The 16,647-nt window shown below is 31.9% G+C and overlaps 1 protein-coding gene across 1 annotated transcript in view; it reads left to right on the forward strand.

Annotated features, from left to right (window-relative positions):
* The window catches only part of LOC107567209 (PDZ domain-containing RING finger protein 4-like), a 39,571-nt gene that overhangs the window by 12,800 nt on the left and 10,124 nt on the right, over positions 1–16,647 (forward strand). The window contains exons 2-4 of the mRNA XM_016252849.1: positions 14,494–14,732; positions 15,876–15,891; positions 16,255–16,353. Coding sequence (XP_016108335.1) covers positions 14,494–14,732; positions 15,876–15,891; positions 16,255–16,353 — 354 coding nt within the window. The remainder of the gene's footprint in view (positions 1–14,493; positions 14,733–15,875; positions 15,892–16,254; positions 16,354–16,647) is intronic.

The raw sequence follows: 16,647 nt of genomic DNA on the forward strand, positions 1-16,647 counted from the left end.
CTTTACCCAAATGTCCAAGACATATGGCCAAAGATCAGAAGAAACGACTACAAAGTCGATTATCGTCCTCCGACCTAGGGTGTCCTGGTGCCACGTGCACTGATGGACACCCTTATGCTTGAACATGGTGTTCGTTATGGACAAACCGTGACTAGCACAGAAATCCAATAACAACTCGCCACTCGGGTTCAGATCAAGGAGGCTGTTCCTCCCAATCACGCCCCTCCAGGTGTCACTGTCGCTGCCCACATGGGCATTAAAGTCCCCCAGTAGAACGACAGAGTCCCCAGTGGGAGCGCTTTCCAGCACGCCCCCCAGGGACTCTAAAAGGGCTGGGTACTCTGCACTGCCGTTAGGCGCATAAGCACAAATGACAGTGAGAGACCGTTCCCTGACCCGAAGGCGCAGGGAGACGACCCTCTCATTCACCGGGGTGGACTCCAACACATGGCGGCTGAACTGGGGGACTATTAACAAGCCCACACCAGCCCACCGCCTCTCACCCTGGGCGACGCCAGAATAGTGGAGAGTCCACCCTTGGTCGAGAAGAGTGGTTCTAGAACCCAAGCTGTGAGTGGAAGTAAGCCCGACTATATCTAGACGGTATCTCTCAACCTCCTGTACCAGCTCAGGCTCCTTCCTTGCCAGTGAGGGGACATTCCAATTCCCAAAAACCAGAGTTGGCACCCGAGGTTTGGGTCGGCCGGCCCCGACCACTGCCCAAATCACAACGCACTGGCCCCCTACGGCCTCTCTGGCAGGTGGTGAGCCCACCGAAGAGCGACTCCACATCATGGTTTCGGGATGAGCCCTGCCAGGCCCCGTGGGCACAGACCTGGCCACCAGGCGCTCGCCAGGCACCCCCCCCCATGCCTGGCTCCAGGGTGGGGCCCCGGTGACCCCGAAAGCCTTGATTTAATCGTCATCATAAGGGGCTTTTGAACCTCACTTTGTCTCGTCTGTCACCAAGGATCTGTTTTGCCATGAATGACCATACCAGGGGCACATTGAGTATTATTATTATTTAAATTCATAATTAATATTTCATTGTATTAAACAAAGTTCAATACATTGTGTGCAAACTGATACACTACTATTCAGAAGTTTTTTTGGAAGAAATTAATACTTTTATTCATCAAGGTTGCATTAAATTGTTAAAAAGTGCCAGTAAATACATTTATAATGTTACAAAATTTATATTTCAAATAAATGCTGTTCTTTTGAACTTTCTATTGATCTGTGAATCCTGAAAAATAAAATGCATCACAGTTACAGAAATATTGGGCAGCACAACTGTTTTCAACATTGATAATAATCAGACATGTTTCTTGAGCAGCAAGTGCAGAGCCTCATTGAACACATGATTTATCTCCAAATCAACCCTTAATGCAGTTCACAGCAGTGATCACGGGTGTAAATCGGGTGACATGATGAAATGTTTGGTTTCAGTGTGTTTGTGTGTGAACAGCTTGAGCTCTTCTCTTGTGCTGTGAATGGAAACACACACACACGGGCGTCTGTCGCTGGCAGCCGTCTGACCCGCTCCTTCCCAGACAGAAGGAGAACTCGTTAATTGACTTTATCATAGAGACAGAAACATTGGAGAGAGAAACTGGAGCAGATCCTGTGCTGCTGATGGATAAATGATTGTAAGAAAGTGTTTGTGAATTAGTGACAATTAGACAATTAGAAAGTGAATTAGTAACAATAACTACTTTTAGTTCGGTGCCAAGGCAACATTACTAACGTTCAAGTTTTATTAATAAAACTAAAGCTGAAAAATTAAATTATAAAAAGTATATAGACACATTTAAAAAAAACAAGAACAAAACAATATATTATGTGTTAAATAAAATAATATGTATAATATATAAAAACTCAAAAATAAAAATGACAAAAACACAACAAAATTACCTAAAATTAAAATGATAACATAAAATCTAAAAATAAAAACTAATTCAAAATATTAATAAAAACTATAATGATATATTAATGATACTAAAATAATGACAAGTCAACTTCAGACTAACCAATTACCAGTGTTATTTTAATATCATTAAGATATTATAATGGTTTTTATTAATATTTTGAAGTAGTTTTAATTCTTTTGTGATTTTGTTTTGTGTGTGTTTGCTATTATCATCAACATTTATTAATTATTATTTATTTTTATAATTTAAAAATTACACATTTTTAAATGGGTCTATATAGTTTTTATTCATTTTTATTTCAGTTTTAGTGAAGTTTTCTTGGGAACTGTAGTTGAAATAAAAAAATATATATTTTTTATATATTTAATTTTATTTTGTTTATTTAATTTTTTGTGGTTTTTGTTAAGTAACAGGGACTGATGTTTGAGAAACCAGTTTGATAACAGTCATTGTGTTTCATCAGCGTTGTGATACAGGCGTGTTTCTCAGGCGTGTTTGTTTGATGGCGCGTCTCTTCCTCTATTGTTCGGCGTGGTGGTGTCTCTGTGGGATTCTCCTAGAGACTCCTAGAGGGTTAATAAGCAGATGGTCTGTGCTATTCTGCCAGATCTCTGCATTTCAAAATCCGCTCTGACATTTCCACAAACGCTCGTACTATCAGAACAGAGCAGCTTTATCGCCTGTGAGCGATGCAGGGATACGGGACACAAAGCGACCGTGAGAGCTTCGCCCGGATCGCGGCACAGACCCTGATAAGACGCGGGGTGACAGAGGGCATGATGGGATGCATCTGGCTGGAGAGCTTGATAAAAGAGGAAGGACAAAAGCAGACCTGAATCCATTTACATCTGAGCAGAGAGTCCAACTCAAACACATGAATGACAAATACTGACAAAAATGTGGTGTAGAGACACATTTCACTCAGAAATTGCTAGTAAATTTTACAAGTAATTACAAAGAAACAGCACTGAATTAAATGTGAACTTTTGAAGTAGAAATACTGAAATTGTTTTTTCTTGTATAATGTACTCTCTAATAATCTTTGTTTTATTTACAACTTGGAAAAATATTTTTTTACAGTGTAGAAATCTGATTAGGATAGTATTTTTGTAAATGTGTTTCAGTCTGAATAGTGTTTTGGTCATCCAGGGCACGATGGGTGCATTATGTCATAAAGCAGAACAATACAATTAAATATAAATAATATAAATCAAATTAAATAAAAAAAATATCATGAATAAAAATAATAATTGAAATAAAGTTGCCCTTGGCAATAACAGAAATATAATGTTTAATATAATAGTTAAAGTACTAAAATTACTAAATCTAAAAGTGAAATTATATATATATATATATATATAAAACTAAACTAAATTAAACTAAAAAAACTACCACAAAAGCATATGAAAAATTGCTAAAATTAAAAAAACAAAACAACTAAAATTGTAAAAAGATTTTTTTTTTGAAATATTAATAAATATTTATGAATAGTATGTACATAATATATATAAATATTAGAATGTTGGCTTGGCAACTAACTGAAATAAAATAACTTTTAAGTACTAAAACTAAAACAGATATAAAACAAGGGTGTTCTCACACTAGATGGTTGCCTTGAACCGAGCCCAAGTGTGATTATCCCCCGCTGGCCTGCACTCACACTTACGACATGTGCAAGATTACGGAGAAAACCACTCGCTAATATTCTGCAGAATTATTAATAATAATTAATTTATGCCGTGCATTGATTTTTACTTGTATGTATCAGAAAATTATTACGGAGGCAGCTGACGTTAATGAAATAATTTGCAGCTTTACTCGAAAACTGCATTTCCTGTTCATCAATAAGGTAAGAACCAGAGCCATTATAAACCTAAATATACTTGATTAAATTAAATTAATTGAAAAGTGTAGTGTAGTAATAGTAACAGAATATGTTTGCGGTCGAAATTATGACAGTAGCACACACAAAATAGTATCTGATCCATAGGCGCGGGAAGTGAGGGTGCTGCAGCACCCCCTGTTTTTTTTTTTCGGTGGGCAACTGTTTCTGTTGGGAATATAATTTTAAAAAATCGGAGTGTCTATTTACACTAAGTGCAAGTAGCCCGCCTTGTTGGCAGAGGCTATTTACAGTAACTCCACCCACCAACGTATGTTTGGGCTTGTCAACATTACAAAAGACATTCATTAATCATCAGATTCAGTGGCTTAGATGGTAAAGCGTGTGTCATACTCGTTTGACACGATTGACCCGGGTTCGAATCTGCCTTTTGGCGAACTTCTTTTCTCCCTTTTCAAATTTCAAATCACATCACAAATAATAAAATTTAAAGAAATAATCAAAAAGTTGAAAATAATGTATCGGGTAGGCTTAGGTGTAGGGAGGGCTTTTGTCCCAATAAGGTGGCATCCATTTAATAATGTGAATTAAAATTCTAATTTACACTCAATAAGTTATTATGTAATGTGGTGTTTTGTTTCATGTTCATGTTTTCCATGTCTTTTATTTTGTAATTGTTTCATGGTCCCTGTTTGTGTCATGCTTCCCTTGCCCTCATGTATTCATGCCATTGGTTCCCCTGTTCATTGTGTCATGTTCTGATTGGTTGTCTTAGTCATGTGTCTTGTTTCGCATTGGTTTGTTCTTGTCATGTGACCCTCTTGTTTTCTATAAGTAACTTCATGTTCCCATTGTGCCCTTGTCGTGTATTGAATGTATTTAACCCGCTGTTGGTGAGTCTAGTCTGTTTATGTCAGGTCTGCTCATGCTATGTCTGGTCAAGTCAAGTCTGTGTTTCTTGTTTGGATGTTTGGATATCACCTGTAAATAAACTGCACTTGGGTTATCACTTACGTTCGCCTTCAGTGGATGATTCGTTACATATTATTGCACACTATTTTATAACGTATTACAATGCTCAGGTAAAGATAATTGACACTATTTAAAAATATATAGATATCTGAAGTGTTAAGATAACTAGAAATAAATAAACAAAATAAAACACAAAAAAATATATAGAAAACTGAATAAAAACCAACAACAAAAGCACATGATTAAAACTTTAATTAAAATGATTGTGAAGTGGAAAATATAAATATAAATGAGATTTTATTAAATAACAAAAGGTATTCAAATAAATTATATAAAGTAAAATTGGATTATATAAATTTTATATATATATATATATATAGTATATATAATTTATAAAAATGAATAAAAAAATTAGAATAGTAAAATTTTATTTAAAACATAAAGATATTGATGTTGAAGATGTTTAAACTAAATAACAAAATGTATTAAAAGAAATACAATTGATTAAATTAAATAAGTTTGTTTTAATTTATATATACATATATATTTACATATGCAAATATTAAAAAATAAGTATGATTTAAACAAATAAATCAGATTAAATTAAACATATTTGATTAGAATAATAATTGTAATAAATCTATTAAATTTATTAAATTAAAAATAAAAATAAAATATTAAAATAAAAATTTATTTAAACACATCTAACAGTTCTGTAAATATTAAAAAATAAGTATGATTTAAACAAATAAATCAGATTAAATTAAACATATTTGATTAGAATAATAATTGTAATAAATCTATTAAATGTATTAAATTAAAAATAAAAAATAAATATTAAAATAAAAATTTATTTAAACACATCTAACAGTTCTGTACTTTAGCGACTAGAGTCATGTAACATAATAGAAGTGAACTACTTTCCAAATAGCCTAATATTCTACTCATAATGTACACATAATTTTTGACAGTATTAGTTGGGTCTTTAGTTTGTGTTTCAGCTCTTCTGTGACGTCTGAGATTCAGCATCAGTTGAGCTGGTCCTCAGCTGTGTTGCTCTCATCACGTCTCTGCGCTGGTGTCGTGATGTGAGTTCAGCTGCAGGACAGCAGGAGTCGAGCAGACGCTTTACTACTCATCCGTGTGTAAACAGCAGATGAACGGGAGCAGATGACTTGGCTGTGTGCTTTTGGAAAGCTTTGCTGTTAATTATGATGCAGTCAGACGAATCTTCAGAGAGTCATCCACACTGATTCATTCGTTTGTGTAACTGATTCAGTGACAGGGATTCATAGATAACTAAAAATAATTAGATATTTGCATGATAAAAGTTCAAAACTTGCAACAGCAGGTCATGGGTTCGTTTTTCAGGGAGCGCCTGAACTGATCAGATTCATAGCTTGAGTGGTTTTGGATAAAAGCATCGAGAATCGATAATGAGAATCGAACGAGTCGGAGACGTGTTTCTGAGTTTATTGCCCAAGGGCCGTCACAGGAGCTCTCTGTTTACTTTGGGTAATTAGCAGTGCATTGTGGGTAATTGCTGCTCTGCTCCTGTCAGAAACACTGAGTTTGTTTATCGTCTTCAGAGGAGAAACACAATATCTGTTCTGTGTTTGTGAAGATGATTCTTAGATGTTTACTCCTGTCTTTGTGTTTATGCTTACAGTACGTGATCTGTGTGCATTTGTATATCAGAGGATCTCATGTGAAACACCGATCCTGACATTTATAGCTATGTATGTTCATGTATAAATATCCTATTTAGACTAATTTAAATAGGTGCAGTCTATACTATCACGATATAAAATATTAATATTAAAAGAGTATTTGGAAAATTGTTGTTTTCTGTTAAGATAAATTAATTGATTTTTCTACTCACTATAGTACTGCATTGTTTTATTTATTTATTACTCATTTATTTTTCATTTATATTGTCTAATTATTTATATTTTTTATTAATATATTTATTTTAATGTAATTTAATTTATAGCGTTTGTGATTTTAATGTAGCTTTAATTATTTATTTATTTAAATACAATTTTATTTAAATATTTGTTATTTTAATATAGTTTAAACTATTGAATTATTGAAATATAATTTTATGTTTAATATTTATTTTATTTTATTTAAATTTAAATTTTATTATTTACATATAATTCTACTTTTTCCATCTGTTATATTAATATAGTTTTAATATTTATTTAGATAGAATTTATTTTAGCATTATTTTAATATTTCTAATTATTTATTTAATTATTTTAATGTAATCATATTTTTCAACATTTGTTATTTTAATATATTTTTAAATATTTAATTTTTTACATATTTGTATTTATTTAATTAAATATACTTTACCTAAGTATTTTTTAATATTGAATAATTATTTTAAAATAATTGTATTATTTATTCATTTAATTTTTATTTACTGCATTATTTAAAAATATTTATATATTTTAAATATAATTAATATAATTATTATTTCGCGTAATTTATTATTTATTTTAATTTCTTTTTTTTTCTCTCTATTTTTTTCTCCTCTTTTTTCTTTTCGACTCTATTTTAAACATTTCCACTCGTTTGCGGCCCCTGAGGCTCCCAGGACCCCAGATTGAAACCCAGCTATATATAAGAGTGCTTGAGGGCAGATTTAACACTGAAGTTGTCTGCTAGGTCCGCCGGCGTGTTTGGTTGTGTTTCTCTCAGTAACTCGTCTGTCTCCTGGTTTAACCCCGAGAGGAGAGACGTAATGAAGACAGCGCTGTCTCCGTCAGAGGCGCTCACTCAAACGCTGAACAGAGAGACAGAGGACGTGTTGATGAAGCCGGGAGACGCTTCAGGCCATTAATGTAACTTCTCTTTAATGGAGGACGATTTCTCTCACCTCGGGGCTTCACAGTCGTCCAGTTTTTCAGCAGCACTGGTTCTAGAAGTGTTTTTCCATTCATGCTTCCATAGTGATTCCTATAGAAGTCTTCATTGAAGAGTTATTATCCATGAACCAATGCAGCTTTGATTTGAAGCAAAATATTAAGTATTTGAAAAGTGAACAAACAGACCAAAGAACAAGACTGTAGATGCGTCCCAATTCGTACTTATGTCGTTTTGTAGTATACTATTTATTTAATTATCTTATTAAGATATTTATTTTGTTGTTTACTTATTCATTTCAATCAAATTTTTATTATTTATTACCAAAAAAAATATTTTAAATGTAATTCATTAATTTACTTATTTTAATAGAATTATGTACAAATTTGTATTTGTTAGCTTATGTATTTATTACTAATTTCATTATTTCTTTATTTTAATATGTTTTATTGTTTATTTTGTTGTTATTTTAAATTTAATTAATTTATTTACTTATTTTAATATAATTATGTAGTCATTTATTTATTTATATTTTTATTATTTATTTAATCTGTTTTATTATTGACTTTTTCGTTTTAATCTAATATTTTTTTATGTATTTAATTTTAATTAATTATTTAATTATTAATTATTTATTAAATTACATTTTCTTTTTTTAATCTATTGTATGCACTATTCTATGGCAGTTTTACTATTAATAGTGTGATTAATGTGTTCACACTGAAAATACCACAAAGAAAAAGTGCTCTTCAAAAACGAATTCTGCAGCTAAATGAGCTGAAGTTACGTGCGCTGATGGCTTAAACCTTTTTATGTATTTAATTTTAATTAATTATTTAATTATTTATTAAATTACATTTTCTTTTTTTAATCTATTGTATGCACTATTCTATGGCAGTTTTACTATTAATAGTGTGATTAATGTGTTCACACTGAAAATACCACAAAGAAAAAGTGCTCTTCAAAAACGAATTCTGCAGCTAAATGAGCTGAAGTTACGTGCGCTGATGGCTTAAACCACTGATTAACAACCTTGTAACTCACAGCAGTTCTGTCTTTAACGGTTTATGTATATCAGTTACTTCTGCAGCTGACTGTTGCGCTCTCTATATAATAGCTCAATGCTGTATTTGTACTGTACTCAGCACTGTACTGTCTGTACTGTATACTGCATACTGTACTGCTATTGTCACGTGACCGAGTGCTGTCCAATCCTAAAGCTGTCAATACAGAGTTAAATAGAGCTAATAGTTACGGTGAGGAACAGCGCGGTGATGTTTGCTGCTCGTGACTGATGAACTCAGATCTGATAATAATGAGATCGCTCCTTTCACATTCATGTTGGATTGTGTTTATGAAATCTGAATTGATTCCCGGCACACAAAGGCCGCTGTTTGAGAATGAAAGCATGTCTCATATATGGCAACCGTTTGACACATAATATCATAATATCAATATCTGGCCAACCTCATGCTATTTTCTTGAATATATTTTGAATTGAAATCATAAAAATATTGCATGTATTCAACATAGTTAATATAATGCTTAAAAATAGGTTATTGTAGATAAAATATTGAAAATAAATGGTGAGGTCATGTGTTGTATTACAGAAGAAAATCACATCACATGATGCTGGTCGCAAAACGTGAGGAACTTTTTTCATTCATAGTTGACAGAACTTTTGCGGATATAAATATTTTCAGGATTTAAAACTAATTATATTTACATTAAATAAAAAAAGGAAAAAAATGAAGTAAAAGAAATTGACATTTTAGAAATAAGTTTAATATAGAAAATGCACGGGATGATCAAGCTAAAATATTTCTGTGAGATAAAAATATGCTTTCTCTTAATGGATAAATATGATATTTTCTGATGAAAATCGTTAGTTAAATATATTACATTATATATATATACACACACATTTAAAACCCCTTATTTCTAATTTAATGACATTTTTATTTATGGGACATCAATTTCAAGGCAGTTTCAAGCAAACTGAAACACACGGTGCACAAAATATTTATAATGGATAAAATATGGTATATAAGAAAATATATATAAACATATATTCATATAAAAAATATCCATTAAAATATAAAATATGCATTTTTGACTATTATTAAATATCAATTATTTTTGGTTGAAAACAGATGATAGAAGTAGTTTTTCTCAGCATGGATGATGGGGGAGTTCAAGTAAAGAGGGATTTAGTTTGTTCCTTCATGTGTGTGAAAGGCTTTTGTCCCACAGTAGAAATACTGTCAGACATGATTTAATGAGGAGTCGAGGAGAAATTAATTACACTCATTATGAAATACCGGCTCCATTCGTTTCCTCCTCCATCAGTTCACTGTGTCTCACTGTAATAAATGTGTTTAATAACAGTATGCTTGTCAAATCTCCTCCTCCAGATCAATGAGAGGCAGATTCTGGATTAAACTCTGTGGTGTTTTCGGTCTGGAGATGTGCTCGTGTGGCCTGTTTAATGCTCTCAAATTCAGAGACCAGCGTCTGCTGCTAGATTGTGTGTGAGACAGAACAGCCCTGCAGGATTCTCTCATAGAGCTTCATCAAAAACTTCATCCAATCCAGCTTATTTCATTTCAGCTTGTTCACAAGGCAACATGTGCTAAAACAACTAAAACTAATACAAAAGGCAAAAACACAACAAAATGACTAAAACGCAAATTAAATCAAAAACATTCGATATTATATACAGTATATTTAAATCATTCAAAAATTAACAAAACCTTTAATAGTATCTAAAATAACGCATATTTTGCATATGTTTTATATACATTTATATTTAAATATCTTACTTTTTACATATATTTTATTTAAATGTATATATAATGTAATAATATACAATAATACATATCAAATATAATACAATAAATACGTACATATATACTGTAGTAGATATAATAATAATGATAAATTAATGTGTATATAATTTTTCTTTTTTATTTAATATTTATATATTTAATCATTCATGTGTGTGTGAATATATATAGGAGTGGATTTAATAATAATAATGTGATTTGATGTATATATCTAATAATGTTTTTCTTCTTTATATTTAATGTTAACTTTAGTTTTACAGAGCATTTCTCCTGAGCTCTGTCTCTGGATCATGACGAGCGCTGGTCTGGAGGACTGCAGGAATCATTAGGATTCTGCGATTAATCGTTAAACTCCTCCGTCCTCCTCTTTCTGCTTCATTCAGGGAACCGATCTGCTGGTTTTTCTCTCCACGGCCGAGGATGCTTTGTGTTCCTTCACCGTTTATTTCCTCAGAAACAGTGCTACTTCAGCGTCAGTGACGTACTCTTATATTACTCTTATACTAGTCATTTTATTCGATTTTTTTTTGTCAATATTGCTTTTATGAATTTTTTTTTTTCATTTTTTTAACTTTATTTATAGTTTTTCAATTTTGTTGTTTTTTCAATTTTAATATTTTTTAAATGTCTATATTATTTTTAGTAATTTTTATTATTTATTTTTTTATATGTTTGTATTTTCTCTATTCATTTTACTTTTAAAGTTTTAGTAATTTGTTGTTTTTGTCACTTTTATTAGTTTTGTTTTTTAAAATATGTCTACATTATTTTTATTAATTTTTTCATATTTTAGTTTTTTATATTTTCTGTTTTTATTTTAATTTTGTCTGTTTTTATTTTAGTTAAAAGTTTAGTATTTTTTTATATGTCTGTATTATTTTATACTTTTTTTTATATTTTCTGTTTTTTAATATTATTATTATTATTATTATCATTTTAAGTTTTAGTAACTGCAATGTTTTTGACATTTTTATTATTATTTTTTTTTATAAATGTTTAAATACTGTTGATTAATTTTTATTTTGGGTTTAGTTTTTAGTTATTTTAGTACACCAAGCAATAAATGAAAAGGAGAGATGTTGTCTTGGCATCATAAATACAATAAGTTAATCTCAGTTAAAGTATATTTTATTTGAAGAAACAAGTGTTGACAGTGTTAGTTTTAGTTCCCTGCAGTATAGTCACCCGTATGTTGTTGTTTAACGCCTGTAAACGCTGACGGTTTAAAGCTTTCTGACAGATGAACCAGGTTTGTGCTGGTTTTGGTCTTTTTGGCAGTGCAGGTGATGAATGCAGCGCTTCACAGGAGAGGCTCGTCTATGGAAATATCTATAATATATAATATCATGTATAATGTATGTCATTAATATCTTCAGAAGCGACAGCAGCTGTCGACTGAAATCAATCCACACTCACTTTCTCAACAATGGCGTTCATTTGAGTGAAAACAGTCCTTTATAGTCATAGATTTAAAAGTGCAGTGTTTCATCTATGCACTGCCAGATGTGTATCCAGAACCTCGTCATTGGTCCGTCAGGAAGATCTACCAGAAATACTACATTGTGCAAAAATACCAATTTAATATTTAAATTTTTTATTTGCTATTATTTCATTTTTATTTATATTTATTTTATTTACATTAATTTGCTAATTATTTTCACATTTCATTTTTTACATAATAGTAATTGCAATTTGGAAGATAACTGTTTGTTTATTTATAAAAGGATTTATTTATTTTCTTACTTTAGTATCATTAAGATTCTTGAGTATATTTATATTTATATTTATCTTAAATCTTAAATTTTTTAACTGCTATTATTTAATTCTTATTGATTTTTATTTTATTTTATTTACTTTGTATAATTATATATTTTTTTATTTCATTACAGTAATTAAAAATATAAATGTTTATCATGTTTACCAAAACAAGTCACAATGAAAAGGCTTTTATGTTCTTATTTTAATATCATTGATACACTATAATAGTTTTTGATATATTTAATTAGTTTTATTTTTATATTTTCTGTTTTCATTTTAATTCTAGTTTTAGTAATTTGTGTTTAGACTTTTTGTTGTTTTTGTGTCTATATAGTTTTAATTAATTTTTGTTTTAGTTTTAGTTATTTTAATACATCAATTATATCAATTTAATACAAAAATTATTATTATTATTATTACTATTATTTTGAATATGTCTGTATATTTTTTATTCATTTTTATTTCCGTTCTACCTTTAGTTATTTTAATACTTCAATGATAAATGTTGATTAAAATAGGATTGTTTTAAGTCACGTTTCCTGAACACCCCCCCCTGTCTGTCATTGGTCAGTCAGGCAGATAGTCCCGCCCACTCTCACCCCATTGGTTGATTCGGAAGTTGACATGAGCCACTCAGAGAGATCAGAATCAAAATGTTTAGTCGGTGTCTTTTAATAGCTGTAAATTCAGAGTTTTGATTTCAGTCTGTTATGTCTGTATGAACGGTTTGAAATGATGATCCAGTCGAGCGCTGTATACACTAGAGTGGCATGAATATGATCATGAATGAAGGAATCGTGCGCTCTCGTGTGTGATTTACTGCAGACAGCTCCTCAGCGCGGCCGCATGATTTAACATGTGTCTTTAACAGTAATCAGTCTCCACCCCAGCAGTTTGAAAAGCGACCGCCAAACGCCGACTCGATCTTTTTCTCCATCTGCGCCTCCTTTGTCTATTTTTTAATTTTTTTGTACTTTGTACTTTTGGTGAAAAATAAATGTGGCGAAGTTGAATATTTGAGTTTTATTTTACTCAAGTAAAAGTAAAAGTACTACAATTAAATTATACTCAAGAAAGTAGAAAAAATGTACTCAAGTATTGTAACAAAAGTATTTAAGAATTAAGAATTAGTTACCTTCCACCTCTCATCTGTTAATTACAGATTCCTGATGAATAGTCACGGAGCGGCTCAGTCTGTGCTCCTGAAATAGAGTATATAGGCCATAACTTATGATTATGTATTTGAATTGCATCACATTTCCATTTGTTTATGATTATGCAGTTTTAACATAAACTAATAAACTTAATGTGATCATATTTGTCAGTCATATGCCAATGACACAGGTCAGATTTCTGCAATAGAACTAATAAACTGAATGTGTTTTAAATACACAATCACCAAATTTATATATTTATTATCAATAAATACTTTTTTTTTTCAGTCTCATACTATTTCACTTAATTGAATGTGGTTTGTTTCACACCTAGCCATATTTAACCATGTTCATGCTAACCAGGGTTATTATAGTTAGCTCAAATTAAAACTACAACCTTAAAAAAACATTTTCGTTGCTTGAAATTAAATAAATGTTGACTGAAATAAAACCTAATATTAAAACAACTTTTATTTCAGCTAGCTGCAAAGGCAACACTTGTCATTTTAATTGTTTAATTGTACTAAAATAATTAAAACTTAAACTGAAATAAAAAAAAATATTTTAAATAAAAATATTAAAATTAATTTAAATAAAAAACTACAAAAAATAACAAAAGCACAACAAAATCACTAAAATTACAATGAAAACAAAATAAAATAATAAAAATGATTCAAAATATTAAATAAATCTATAATGGTATTTCAATGATTCTAAAGTAACACCATTTTTAACTGAATAAATTTCATTGCTTTCTCAGTGAATAGATTTATGCCGATTCTAAGCCATTTCAATAAATGCATTTTGAGAAAATTATTATTTAAATAAAATGAAATGGATGCAAAATGCCATGATTTTTTGAGTGCAGAATTCTGACCTGTTTCGTTTATGAATGACTGACAAATATGAACCACGTGAAGTTTATTAGTTTGTTTAAAACAGCATAATCCAAATGCATGGAAATTTTATATGCAATAAATGTATTCAAGTACGTAAACCCTAAATGTATGCCCAAACCTGTATTTCTTGTGAGGAACACAGAAGCAGAAGTTTAGCAGGATGTTCATGATGTTCATGTATTCTGTGTGAGTCATAGCATCGTGTCTCGCGGTCCGCAGGTGAACGGGAGGGATCTGTCGAGAGCCAGTCATGAGGAGGCGGCGGAAGCTCTGCGCAGTGCTAAAGACCCCATCGTGGTGCAGGTGCTCCGGCGGACTCCTCGGCCCCGGGGTCAAGGGTCAGTGCAGGACGTGTGCACGCAGACGGAGATCACCTTCGAGCACATCATGGCTTTGGCCAAACTGCGTCCCGTCTCACCGCCGGTGCCGGATCTCTGCCCCTTCCTCCTGTCGGACAGGTGAGCTGCACACTTACTGTGGGAATGCTGTTTGGGAATGCTCTGAGACAACTGTTTGGGAACGATGTTTGGGAACTCTGTGGGAATGCTGTTTGGGAACGCTGTGGGAATGCTGCTTGGGAACACTGTGGGAATGCTGTGGGAATGTTTCTAAAATGCTGCATTTTCTTTTCGGGATTATAACATTGCATAAAGGTTACAAAAACATTTCTTACCGTGTTCTACTAACTTTATTTTCACCCAAAAATATAACATTAATGAAGTGTTTATTTTCAGTATTCGAAGAATGTTAAAATGTCCAGTTTTCTTGACGTGATTTACAAGTGTTTCTTACAACATTCTACTAAGTTCATTTTTAATATTCTACAAATGTTAAAATGTCTAGTTTTCTTGTCATGATTACGACATTAATTAAAGGCTTCAAAAATGTTTCCTAAATGATCTTTTTCACCCAAAATGTAACATTAATGAAGCGTTTATTTTTAATATTCGAAGAATGTTAAAATGTCCAGTTTTCTTGACGTTATTTAAAGGTTATTAAAATGTTTCTTACAACATTCTACTAACTTTATTTTCAGCCAAAACATAACATTATTTGAACGTTTATTTTCAGTATTCTAAGAACATTAAAATGCCCAGTTTTCTTGTCATGATCACAACATATTTAAAGGTTACAAAAATGTTTCTGACGACATTCATCAAGTACAAATAACATTATAAGGATGTTGATCTCAGAACATTTTCTCTCAACCTTATGAAAACACGTATCAAAATTAATAAATTTTGAATGTAGAGCTAATATTTATTGTAATAAAGTTGTATTAATAAAGTTATTTTAAGAGTGTTTTGTCCTAACATTCATGTAACTATTGAATAACGTTCCCTGTCAGCTGGGAAGGGTTTCCTCCAAAGCGATGCTCGTGTGCTCGATCGTCTTTCCTCGGTCAATCAGGAGAATCGAGATGAAGTGTAGGGTTTCTCCTCAGGAGATGGAGGGCGGCTGCTGCAGTGCATGCTGGGAAGGGAGCTGAAAGCGTGTTAGGAGGTGATTAAAGCCGCACAATGGCCCGTTGATCATTCAGAATTCAGAATTTGTCACCTGCTCTTTTTGTCACCTGCATTTTGTTTCTAAATTCCCTTTAGTGCGGCGGATGCTGATGTGCACTTTTTCAGTGCCTTTTTCTTTACAGATGCTCCTTTAGCATTGACAATATTAAAGCATATTTAAACCAAAGCCAATGCATGCAAAAGTCCATATTATGATCAGTCAAGTCAAGTCACCTTTATTTATATAGCGCTTTTAACAATACAGATTGTGTCAAAGCAACTGAACAGTATTAAATAGGAAAATAGTGTCAATAATGCAGAAGGACAATAGTAAACACTCATTTTTCAGTTAAAGGCAGTTCATCATTGAATTCAGTGATGTCATCATCCAGCTCAGTTCAGTTTAAATAGTGTCTGTGCAATCATGTGCATTGCTGAGCTCACTGAGATATGTGTCTGTCTCTTCTCTCTGCAGGAGGTTGAGCTGCGTCGAGTGAGCCGTCAGGAGAAGCTGGGCCTCACGCTGTGCTACAGAACAGATGATGAGGAGGACAGTGCCATCTACATCAGCGAGGTGAGGCACCAACATCAGTCTCAGACACTGACATGAAGCACGAGGAACCCAAGCAAACCTCCTGCTAGTCCTGGTTATGAACCTTCATTAGAGAAACATAACCACTCATACATAACCCTCAGATGTAGTTTTGATCAAGAAGTCGGACATTTGATCATAAAACCCTTTAAAAAAATGTCTTTGATACTGAATTATGAAATCATTTACTGTGTTTGGAGAGACCGGGTCTAGTTGTCACACTTCACTCCAGTGAATATTGTCAGTTTCTATTGAGTGACACAAACTTTGAAGTTT

This window comes from Sinocyclocheilus grahami, unplaced genomic scaffold (assembly GCF_001515645.1).
Source record: "Sinocyclocheilus grahami isolate Dianchi unplaced genomic scaffold, SAMN03320097.WGS_v1.1 scaffold1134.1, whole genome shotgun sequence".
Lineage (NCBI taxonomy): Eukaryota > Metazoa > Chordata > Actinopteri > Cypriniformes > Cyprinidae > Sinocyclocheilus > Sinocyclocheilus grahami.